At 38.9% G+C, this 13,064-nt stretch overlaps 1 protein-coding gene across 1 annotated transcript in view; it reads left to right on the top strand.

Moving 5' to 3' along the window:
• Positions 1–13,064, top strand: part of nrxn1a (neurexin 1a) — a 99,600-nt gene that overhangs the window by 33,063 nt on the left and 53,473 nt on the right. Inside the window, 3 exon segments of the mRNA XM_047376692.1 lie at positions 6,427–6,728; positions 9,192–9,215; positions 10,991–11,152. Coding sequence (XP_047232648.1) covers positions 6,427–6,728; positions 9,192–9,215; positions 10,991–11,152 — 488 coding nt within the window.

The following is a 13,064-nucleotide window of genomic DNA, read 5'->3' as shown; positions in this document are numbered from 1 at the left end:
GGTCTGGTGTATCCTCTGTGTCCCACCCTATCCCCTGATTCATTGCGGGTCAAAGTAGATTGTTTAAACGGAAGTAGCAAAGGCAGGAGAAGAGAGAAAAGTTGTGAATAAAATTAGATTGCGCATTCTGTGAAACAACTGAACTTTAACAATGTTTTTAGACGAGAATGTAGTTGTTAAACCTAAAATATCTGATCAGTTTATCAAACGCTTCACGCTAACACAGTTGCTAGGCAACAGAAGTTACGCTGAGGTAAGGGCAAGAGAAACGCAGACCGACGTAACACCGGTGGCACACTATGCTAATCTGGCATGTTTAGCTAATAGCTACAGGTAGCATAAGTGTTACTGTTTGACCATCATTTGTTTACATGACGCTTCTTATAGATGCTCATTTGACTTGATGACTGACATCCGACAAACTCACGTATGCTGCACTGCTGCAGCTCAACATGCCGTAGAGGAAGTTTAACCTGATGTGAAACGTAAATCGATGGATCTGTGTTTGATTAATCTGTCTATCCTCAAGGATCCGGATGTGTGACACAAAAGACTGAATTTTGGAACTGAAATTTAATTACAGACCTAAAAGTAGTCAAAATGACTATTTAATACAACGAAATACATTTTAAAAGCAAATGAATTCAGTCTCAAACCATAAAATTCAGTTTCAGTTTAGTGAAATTCCTTTTCAAACCAATGCATTTAATTTCAAATTACACAAATACAAATTCAGTCAGGGCGTTTCAAATTCAGTTTCTTGTTAGCACAAGTTTCTTCCCATAATCATAGCTGCAGCCAAACATTGTTAGCTTACCTGCAATATTTATTTAAATTGGAAAATAATTTAAATGCTGAATTGTCAATTTAGATTCTTCAATTCTAAATCTTTCTAATCTATTCTCCTTAAGCGCCAGATAATAATGTGACACACAGCTCAACTATTGAATGCCAAATTGAATGATGATGTTTTATGTAACGAAACTATCAAACCAAAATAATAATTTCATCCTTCTTTTATTGTTTATTTAAAATGTCTCTCTTTTGGTTTATTTTTGTTTATAATTTTTTGAAGATTTTCTTCTAAAAATATAAATCTGGAAAACCAATAACATACTAAAATGTATTATTTGTTTCTAAGGTCAGAAACTATATAGTTTAAAACTCAAATATCTTCACATTTTAGCACCTTAAGCCAACTAATATTTGACACATTTTATAAGAAAAATAAGAAGCTGGTTGCTTTTTCCACTTCATTATTAAATCAACCAGTTAAGCAGTGCCAAACAACTCATGACATCCATGCAGTTAAGGAAGCTGTACCGTAAATCATCTGGGAGAGACATTAACCCAGTTTGAGGGATTAGACTCTGTCTGTCTCTCTGTTCTGTTGCTTGTTTAACTTAATCTAATCGTACTGTACTGTTGAGATGGTTTGTAAGAGGCAAAGCCAGATAAAGAAAAGACAGACAGACCTCAGACCACTATTACCACAATTAAATATAGAACAACAACTCATAGCTCTTGATAGTACTTGCATACAGTGCCCTTATCATTCTCATATTTTGTCACAATACAAACACAAAATTCACTATTTTGTGGGATATTACATAATAAACCAACATAAAGCAGTACATACCAGTGAAGTGGAAAAATTAAGAGAAGTGATTTCCTAATTTTCTTTAAATTTGGGCTGAAAACTCTGGCATGCAGTTGTATTCAATCCCTGGAGTCAATAATATGTAGAAACACCTTTCGCTGCAGTTACAGCTGTCTCTTGTGGGATATCTCTATGAATGTCTGAATATATCTGAATATTAATTGTTAAGTCTTGCCCCACATTCTAAACTAGATTCAAGACTGTACTTTGACTGGGCCAATCTAACAAATTAATATCCTTTAGGGCTGAACAATATATTGTGAGTATATCGTCATCACAGTATCAGTGTGTGCAATATTCATATCTCAAAGAACTGTTTGAAGTGTAGTAATTGTTGGCGAATATATTCTAAGCGTTATGAAGTTTTTAAGCAATTTGTTTATGCTAGTGTAATATTAAACCAGCTGGACAAAGTCTCACGGCAGCAGATGCTCACACCGGACACAAATGAGATTGCCCAAAATACTAAAGGTCACAAAGTGATGGAAGAACAGATGAGTAAAAGAGAAAAGAAGAAAGCAGGCATATACTGAAACTGATATCGTCATCACAATATTTACCAATATTATCGCCATCGCAGGATTTTTTAACATCATGCAGTCCTAATATCCTCTGATCTAAATTATTCTGCTTGTAAGTTTAGAGTCGCCTTGCTGAAAGATGAATCTCTTGCGTCTTCAAATTGGGAATGGTGTTTTAAGGGTGATGTGCAGTGTTCATTTTACAGCACACATGGCTTTTGAGATTAAGACCAAGGAGTTCAGTTTTAGTCTTCTCTGACCAGAGCACCATCATCTACATGTTTGCTGTGCCTCTATAAGGCTTTTGACTACCTCTTGCAGGACTTCCTATGGCTTTCTTTAAAATGGCTGACCCCTTACCACTCTTATACCACTCTACAAAGGCCAGATTTATGGAGGGGACAACTAGTAGTCCTTTCAAAGTATTCTCCAATTTGAGCTGTGAGTCTCTGCAGCTCCTCCAGAGTTGGCTGCTTCTCTGATTGGTGCTCTCCCTGTCTGGCCTGTCAGTTTAGGTGGACGGCCATGTCTCCACAACTATATCCCTGACCTGTCTGCTATGTTCCTTAGTCTTCATGATGCCATTTGTTCATTCATGTTGTTTAAGGAACCTCTGAGGCCTTCACAGATTGCACAGTTGGACTCTCTTTACTGATTAGGTGACTTTTGAAAGCAGATGGGTACCACTCTTTTCAGATTTTTAGTTTGGGAAAAATTTGAAACCTTTGTATGGTTTTCTTTCTGCTTCGCAATTATGCATTACTCTCACATAAAATCCTAATAAGAGACATTGAACTTTATGTTTATGACATGGCAAAACATTTAAGAAGTATGAATACTTTTCCAAATGATCACATTCATTTTATCTTTCATTTTACATGATTGTTCAGTGTCCCTGTGTCAGCTCCACCGTCCACCGACTCCCTGGCTTTGATCGACAGTGTTTTCCACAGGATGAAGGGTGACATGTGGTGTGTATATCAGTGTGTGCTTCAGTATTTACTCTGAGCTAATACTGACTCACTCCATTAATCTGAGCTACAACAGATCCACTCTAACCTGCCCACTTGAGAGAGAAGAAGGGGCAGGGTTGTTTCTTTGCATTTTTAGATGCATGCTCAACACATGCTATGCTTCATGTCTGCGTAACCCAACAAATGCATTTCCTGTCTGATATGCATGTGTAATGTAATGGAGTGAGCGTTCGCGAACAGGGGCATTCAGATCAATGCAGAAATGCTTTATGTTCTCTCGTCTGCTCTAATGATGTGTCAGTAAATTAACAACAGAATGGCGGAGCACCACACTGAAGTCTAATGGCATCTCTGTAAATAACTGCTTGAATGCTGCTGGTTGCCTGTGTGTGTTCTCATTGTGAACACCCTGCCCTCCCCTTTTCTTCTTTTCTTTGCTAGCAACTCATCTACATTGATCTGAACATGTGTGTTTGTGTGATTGTGTTTACATTGTTGGTTGTTGTTTCTGTCTGTGTGTTTTTGTGCTTGCCCCTCTCCCTCTCTCCCCTTCCCTCCCTCTCTCAGTAAAGACCAGCCCCAGGCCCTGAGTTGGTAATAGCTTTTCTGACAACTATACACCAATATTTACAGAGACCAGCACCCACCCACTCCCGCACACATTTAATGCACACATAAAATAATATATAGATTCCCGTGCACATCCAAGCACACTTTCAAATCCCTAAAAGCTGAGTTGCACACAGTGGGTTTTTTTTCTGTAGGCGCACACACACAGTCTTAATTAACATGCTGGGAGGGAAGGAGTCACACACCAGAGGAACTCTCACACATGCTGGCAAACAACGTGTTGTTTCTCGCTCGTATATTGGCATTCACACTCTGGGTTGTTGTTTTTTTCATGCAGTAGAACCACAGAAAGACAATTTGCCACAATTTGGCCCTTGAATTGTGATATATTCTCACTTTTTCCTCCTCATTATTCTCCTTGCGTTGCATTCACTCTAGTGTGGCAAATTCCATCCTAGCACTCCTCTCCCTTCCTCTCACCAACTTAATAACCTAATACACTTCAGTCTATTCATTATGTGGCAATCCTTTCTACCCCTCGACTCTTCGACGGTTCCATCACCAAGTGTGTTTCTTCCTCCGGCTTCACCTGGTCTGCGTTAAACGCTCCTCTGTTCTCCTTGTTATTGCGAACTACAAGATGGTGGTTGTGCCAGAGGGTCCTCTGAGAAGAGAGCGGAAAAGAAAAGAAAAAAAGAGGCCAACAAGATGTGTGGAGAGGAATGGTGGCGTGAGGCCAGGAGGAAGGTGTGAGAGATATTGCGATGCAGAGGAAGGGTGATGCTTTGGTGGAGGAGAGATAATGTCATCTCTTGCTTGTTTATGCGATTGTTTTGTTTTTTTGTTCTTGCATGCATGATTCTTCCTCTGCTTGCTATGCAATGATGTGAATAGGTGTGAGAGCAGATAAGTAAATGTGAGCTTAAGTATGATGGATTGTGAAACCTTCGTTTAGTGTCCTTGGAGGTCACAGAGGATATTTGAGGTAAGTTGCCATTGACCGGATGCCTGGTTCTCTAAATTCTACAGCATCTTGCAAAATCTTTTATACTCCTTAAACTTTTTCACATGTTGTCCCATTTAAACCACAGGCTACAATCTACATTGTTGGATTTTTTTCTGATAGACTAACACAAAGTAGTGCATAACTGTGGAGTCAAAAGAAAATGATGCATGGTTTTCAAGATCTTTCATAAATAAAACTCTGAAAAGTGGGACATTTTGCACTGCTATGTTTCTATGAGTTTCATTGTATTTATAGCTGCAGTTTTTTTTTTTGGAGTATGTCTCTAGCAGCTTTGCATATTTAGAAACTGAAATTGTTATTTTCTTCAAGGATTGTCCTAAATTCAGCTCCATCTATATTCCCATCAACTGTGACCAGCTTCCATGTCCTTGCTGGGGGAAAAAAATCACCACATGATGATGCTGCCACCACTGTGTTTTATTCAGTGGTGTGTTCTGTGTGCTTTGCATTGTTAGTTACCTGTTGCACATAGCCTTTTTGAATTGAAGCCAAGATATTCAGTTTTGGTCTTATCTGACCAGAGCACCTTCATCCGCATGTTTGGTGTGTAGGGGCAAACTGCAAATTGGAATTTTTATGACTTATTTCAACAATAGTTTTCTTTTTGCCACTCTTCTATAAAAGCCAGATTAGAGGAATGCTAGACCTAAAGGACAAAAGGATTATTAATGTTATCTGTATCATTGTAATGTTGGCCAGAGATTTTTAGATTTCTCAGAAGGATTGTAGTTTTTCTGTGTCTGTATCTGTGTTTATTTTCTTTGTGATTGTATTGTAATTGTATGTACAGCGCTTTGAGTGTCTCGTTACTGAAAAGCGCTATATAAATAAACTTACCTTACCATACCTTACCTAAAGTTGTCCTATCAAAAGAGACTCCCACCTGTGCTGTGGATCTCTGTGGCTCCTCCAGAGTTAACATGGGCCTCTTGGCTACTTCGTTGATTAATGTTCTGTGAAAAAACATAAATATTCAACGGCTATGAATATATTTGCAAGCGTCTATAATTGACTTTGGCTGCCATGATGCTTGCAGGCTTCTCTTCTCCATTTCCGTCGACAGTTTTTCCCAACCTTATCAAATTCCTCTAAACCTCGACGCATGCCACACAATCTTACACCCAAAAATTCTGTCTTTTTCTGAACTTCGAGAAATGAGCAATGTTGTCAAACAAGACCACATCATTTTCGACTGCCAGCACAGCTGTTCTCTCAAAAGAGAGGGTGGCAGGTTTCATAACGAGTTTGGATCGCTCCACTTTCACGACTGTCTCTCTCATATCCACACTGTTTAATCTCTAACCCACATGACTGATCAAAGCTTGTTTACCCACCACTCCATGGTGCGATTAGAGGTACTGAAGGAAGTGTTTCTTCCAACTGCTGGCATCACTGAGACTTTGCTTGACAATAACAACAATTTCAGCATCTTAGGGAATATGTCTTTGTACTGAACACTGGAATCAAATTTAACCAGCCAGCTGAGATTTGTTTTACTTGACTGGCTCTGATGAACACCCACCATTTTCTTCTCTTAATGCCTCTTCCCACAGCAGTGTGGGAAGAGGCATTATAGCTGAGATAACGTGCTAATCATTAGAATAATGTTCAACAACCCTGCGACATTTACAAATGTATTTGTTCTTCTTTTCTCCTGCTTGCCACTCTTTATAGCTCGTGAGGAGTATGTTGCCACCTTCAAGGGCTCGGAGTACTTCTGCTACGACTTGTCGCCCAACCCCATCCAGTCCAGCAGTGACGAAATCACGCTGTCCTTCAAGACCCTACAGCGCAACGGCCTGATGCTGCACACGGGCAAGTCAGCCGACTACGTGAACCTGGCACTAAAGAACGGTGCCGTGTCCCTTGTCATTAATCTTGGCTCTGGGGCTTTCGAAGCCCTGGTGGAGCCCGTCAACGGCAAGTTCAACGACAACGCCTGGCACGACGTCAAAGTCACCCGCAACCTGAGACAGGTAACCAGACTACGAGGGGTAGAGAGAAGAGTGAGCGGCCATGTGGAACGGAGAAGCGATGATAAGGATTTAAGAGTTTGAGTTACAAGAGGGACAAAAAAAGACATCAGAAAGAATAGATATATTAATGGTAAAATAACCCAATGCTTATAAATCTATAGGGGTGTAACAAGATTTTATAATATTAAATCCCCATAATATTTTTCATCAAAGTGAGGCCATTGTAATTAGCCAGGTGTCATAGCATAAGAAATTTACTGTAAATAAATTACTTACTACACTACAATATAAAAGTATTTTACCATAAAATGTTAATTTGGTAGATATTTTACAACTTTAAAATGTAAGCTTAGGATTCCTTTGTTTAATATTAATTTAAACAAGATTTCTCACCTGAACAGGCAATATTGTGAGAAATAAATTGCTAAAATTGTGAATCCCCCCGAGAGGATGTCTCTAAAGCTCACTGCAAGTATTATAATACAAAAATCGCAACTTCATGATAAAAAAGAACAGGGTTCTGTGTTCTTTATAAATGCATATAACGGTTTTATGCTTTTAACATAAGGTTTAAGAGAGGTTGATATCTGGGCTGGTTTTTATTAAGGAGTGCAGGTTTTATGTTGGGTTTGGGCTGGAAACTGTCAGGCAACCCTGACTGTAAACAACTGACTTCTTCCGTTCTCAGCATGTGTTTCACACAGGAAGATCATTAGTGGCGCTCCACCTCCTATCTTCATTTCTGTGTGTAAATAATTATCCACTTTTGTGTAAATAAAAGCCTTGTGCAAATGTAACAGCAGTTTAAAGGTGCGTAAAACAGTGTTTGTATGGTGATTTTTAGACAGGAGGGTTTCAAGGCGGTAGAAGTCTGCTTTGGTCTTAGCCTCTCTTTGATGAGCTGTTAGTATTAGCCTCTGGAACCAACTAATCTGGATCAGATTCTAGGAGAATTATCTGCCAAATCTTAAACTGCCTCTTTAAATTTGGTAGCCTCTGACTCCTTTTGAGAGTGTTATTATAAAATAAGAAAATAGTCTCTCTTAAATTGACCTATTGTGTTGACAGATTTAGCTAAGATGGTTTATTAAGCCTTTCAACAACACTTACTTATAAATAGATTGATGAAGCCTCTTACTCTTTCAGGTAATTTATTGCACAAAATTTTGATGATAGATGGAAACAACTTTGTAAGCACTATAGGAATATCACCATTGGCTAACCGTTAGCTGCTAAAGTTAGCATCTACTTCGCAGTTTATTGTTTGCACTAAACTAAATGGCTTTATAAACTGTTTTTAATGGTCCTTGACTCCATTTGATAACGTTTAGGTTAAAATAATCACTATGAAATATGACTATGAAATAGTCAAACTGGAATACTCTGCTTTGAATATAGATACTTTAAAGCTTTATTGTGATTTGTAAAACCTTTGCTTCATTTGTGAATAATAAACAGACAAAAAACTTTAGTTTACCCCAAAAATATGATTAAAATCATGTCTAGTTTCGTCCTCATAAACCCAGCATTGTGCACCATCTTGTCTTATTAGCTCAATATATTGTTACACCCCTACAAATTAATAGGCTACAGTTCTATGTAATATAGTTGAGGAGTAAATTCCAAATAATAATGCTTGTTTTTGGCTTCTTACTATGAAGTTTTGCTTTTTAAAGAACATTTTTATTTCAGATTAAAGCTCTGAAAATGTCACCTATTCGAAATTTTGTTTGATATTACCAACTATTTTCTGAAAACAAAACTCTTTTCTTGCTAAATTCAAAATGTAAAACCAAGAACAAAAGACAAAATAATACAAAATGTATTGGGTTTTTTTTCAAGCAATGTTTCACAGATTGAACTGATGAATGTGTTTAGTTTTAGGTAGCTTCTGTGTGTATTTGACTTTGGTGAACCGCATAGCGTTCTGCAGATGAAGGGCAGACTGTAGTCCGCAGGAAGAAAATAATCAATGTAGAAGCTGCCGTCAGTGCGCTGTTGTTCAGCTGCAGCGATGCTGTGGTAGTAAGAAAACACCTGAGGTTTCGGTCTTAGTTTACAGTGGGTTACCCACCAGGCCAGCTCTGCTTTCAGCTCTAGGTGAGTGCTTTCCCAGTCGAGTGTGTGCTTGTGGGCGAGTGTGTAAATGAACAAATAAGAAAGAGTGAACTAGAAGAACATTGAGGATTCACCAGCATTCAGGTGCTTCCTGTGCACTGCCTCAACCGTTTGCCTGTCTGTACTACTAACTTGACTACTAACTGAACTAACCTGCTAGTGAAACTAACCACCATCCATGGAATGATTCATTCTACTAACCTAACCTGTGCCCTTCTCCTAGCAAAACCACTCCAACCAACCTACTAATCTCACCAGAGGCCTTCTAGCTTTTTTCTTTTTTTTGTTCCCGGAGTTGTTCTGTTCACAGTTTTTTGCCTTCCTTTCTCCCCCTCTCCTACAAAGCACTCAGGCATTGGACACGCTATGGTAAACAAACTCCATTGTTCGGTAGATATCATTCTAATTGTTTCTTAGTTTGGGTTTTCCCCGTGTCTATTTCCTTTTGAATCATAGACATCAAAAATAAACCAATAAAAGGATAAATGCGGTTGGTAATCTCTTATGCTTAAAGATCCCTTCTTCCCTTCTCCTTGCCAACCACGTTTTTATTTAAAAAATTCCCTTTCCTCCCCTATTTCTATTTTTTTTTTTCACTCCATCACTTTGTGACTGACATGTAGGCGTGCACAGATTGGCTCATCTCTCACATGCACGCAAATGTTGAGCCCCAACCCCCCTGCATGTCCTAATTAAGAAATCCTTTGATTATTCCACAAAGTGGATTGAGAGGTTCCCCGTTTTCTTCTTTCTTTTCTTCTTCTTTTTGACTTTTTCGTCCTACGATCTGTTATGCATGTTCCTCATGGTGCCTCTGAGTCATTCTGTCCTTTGTTTTTAATCTGCTGTGTCCTCTCTGCCAGCGGTTGCATGCAGAGGAGCAGGCTGCATGTTTTTTATCTACTTAAATGTGTGTGGAATGAGCTTTCGCACTGTTAACACCTGTGTGTACATCAATACGTGTGTGTTCTGTGTGTCATCTCATTCATACTCGCTGATCCAACAAACCCCCCTCAGACCACAAACTAACTAACACCATCATCACAACTCACATAGTAACATGACATCATCACAACTACTAACAGCATCGAAAATCATTAACCCTGATCTCAGTAACCTACCACAAGTAACACCACTTTGCTTGTCAGCAGTGCTGCAACTAACAACTACTAACCAGTAACTAGAACTAACCTGCTGTGTAGCACGAAGATGCCTGTGAAGACCTAACTGACAGCTGCCTGGCTGGGCAAAATTTGCCTGGCGATGCTAACACTGTAGTAATGTGCTCGAAAGCTTTATAGGCACTTAAAAATGGTTAGTAATGTACTGCAGAAAATCTGAGTGATAAAACTAATTGCAACTTGCATGTGACAGCATTAGATCTCTGTGACAGCTAAAACCCCCTATTGAGGCCATTACACAGCAGAGTGAGTTAATTTAATTACAGAAGAACTAATGTCTCTGTAGGTAAACCATTTAGGAGAAATGTTGTGTGTATACTAGTAAGTAAATTCTATTGCATTTTCTACCTAATATGTAAAGCAGCTTAGAAGCTAATCATATGAAAACTTTCATTAGTAAGCCACTAAAGTAAGACAAAAATATTTACTCTGATTCTGCATTAAGCAGGGTGAATTAGTTTGTTCTATAATGTGAGTAGTTTGCAGTTAAAGTTAATGAAAACTGTATGTTAAGAGTCCCAATCCAATATTGGGTGTGCCAAAGCTCTGAGTTTCAGCAAGTCCAACTTAATCACACACAGAGTCACCATACTGAATAATGAACTGACTGCTATTTACAGTCTGAAGATGCTGGACCACATGGTCTGGCTCCCAGAGTGCAGGAAGACTGAGTGATTTGGCATGAACATTATGGTAGTCCCAGTATTACCAGCAAAGTCCACAATCAGATCGGTTCAGGTAAACTTCACAGTCAGCACTGATCCAAATGCACCAAATCAAATCCCACCAGAAACACAACCATCCCTTCTCCAAAACCAATCCGGGCTTTTCCAAACAGAAGGCACATACATTTGGTTGCTATGGTAACGGGGGCTAATTTGGCTGGTCAGCGCTTAGCTAGCGCTTAGCGCTGCCTTTGGTGTAAGTATATAGCGTGTCCTTTCCCTGTGCTTTGTTGTGTAGGTGACAATCTCCGTGGACGGGATCCTGACCACGACGGGCTACACGCAGGAGGACTACACCATGCTAGGCTCTGATGACTTCTTCTATGTGGGAGGGAGTCCCAGCACAGCTGACCTGCCTGGTTCTCCTGTCAGCAACAACTTCATGGGCTGTCTCAAAGAGGTGTGATGCATGCTTAATGGTCTAAATACACATTCAGAAACAGTGATATAAGTCAAAGGATAAAGTATCAGTGAGCAAATGTGAACTAAATAGTTATCTAAGATTCTGTAAGTGCATAGTTAAACCCAAAATGATTTATATTCCTCACCGATTTCAATTTGCATTTTGTTTCTGATAGTAAATGAGACAATATCTCTCAAAAGATATAAAACAATGTAAAATGATTATCAGTTTTGAAAAACATAATTTATCGGATTTAATTTAGATTTTAACAAAAATGGCATGTCGAACACAAACACGGGCTGCATGGTGGCGCAGTTGGTAGTACTGTTGCTTTGCAGCAAGAAGGTCCTGGATTCGATTCCCACTGGGGGTCTTTCTGCATGGAGTTTGCATGTTCTCCCCATGCATGCGTGGGTTCTCACCGGGTACTCCGGCTTCCTCCCACAGTCCAAAGACATGCCTGTTAGGTTAATTGGTCTCTCTAAATTGCAATTAGGGGTATGAATGAGTGTGTGCATGGCTGTTTTTGTGTTCCCCTGTGATGGACTGGCGACCTGTCCAGGGTGTACCCCGCCTCTCGCCCATAGACTGCTGGAGATAGGCAGCAGCTGCCCCGCAACCCACTATGGAATAAGCGGTAGAAAATGACTGACTGACTGGCATGTCGAACATTATTTATACCCTTCTCTACAATCAGTAGAAAAATGCTCATTGCAATTACAGCAGCTAAACCATTCCTCTAAATGCTGACCTACTTTTTGCATGTTTCCACTGCTGTTTGATGATTTATCTTGTATGGAATGAGCTCTGAGTCTTGGTTGGAAGGCCTTCGTGCCATCAGCCTAATCTTTCGCTCGATTCACAGATTCTTATTCGATTCAAGTTAGGACTCTCCAAATGTTAATGTTACTTCCTGTCAGAACAAACATAATGTTTAAATTAAAAGATTTAAGACCTATGGGGTATAAATAATTTTTGAGCTTAACTTTAGGTTCAGGCCAGTCTAAATTTCCCTAAAGGTGAAATCTTCATAAAGTCCAAGTCCAATTTTAGACACCGAATAGACATTCGCATTTGCCCCCCCACAAATATTGGTTCAACTCTGTCCTCTACGATGTCAGAGCCTACCCTTTGAGACTGTCTTTATTAGAGCTGCACTGTTTCATGAAAACATTTAATATGTGATAACCTACTGTTATGGCTTCCGATAAATAAACAAATACATAATTGCACACTGTTAATGACTTTTTACCTGAGTCACTGCAAACGTACACCCCAAAGAGTAGGTCGTCCATGCAGATACTGAAAAACATATAAAGGATATTATTTTCACTGCAACAACAGCACTTTATTGTACATAAACATACTTTTCCAATTGTCCCTCTCTAGTTTCTATGCCATTTTAGATGGTATGATCAGAAAAATGTTATGAAATAAACTTAACTTTACATTGTTTTTCTTTTTATAATCCAAGGTTTGTTGAACAAAAAGGTTATGTTGTGTTAGGTTGTCTTCCATATGTTTTTTCAGCCATTTGAGAGGCTTATAAATAAACCTTTTTAGGATTTACTAACCTTGCTAGGACTAATCATGATCTAAAAATAGCTGAAGATATTCAGGGGTAAATAGAAAAATACTTGGTGTTGAAATTGTGTGTGTTTCATAATGGAGACACTTGCACATGCACAAAATATGTGGTAAAAGGAATTTTTTTTTAAACTAAGAACAGAGTATTCAGTAGCTTGCAGGAGTATTCATACCTCTAATTGTTCAAACATTGCAACCACATACTTTATTTTTGTAATGGGATTTTATGTGGTAAACACAAATTAGTGGAAAGTTGAAGGAAAATGATGCATTGTCTCCAAAATTAGTTCACAAATGAAAGTCTGAAAAGTGTTTACGCATT

The sequence above is a fragment of the Girardinichthys multiradiatus genome, chromosome 10 (genome assembly GCF_021462225.1).
Source record: "Girardinichthys multiradiatus isolate DD_20200921_A chromosome 10, DD_fGirMul_XY1, whole genome shotgun sequence".
NCBI lineage: Eukaryota > Metazoa > Chordata > Actinopteri > Cyprinodontiformes > Goodeidae > Girardinichthys > Girardinichthys multiradiatus.
The sequence above is the reverse complement of the archived record's forward strand: the minus strand, read 5'-3'. Positions and strand labels throughout refer to the sequence as shown.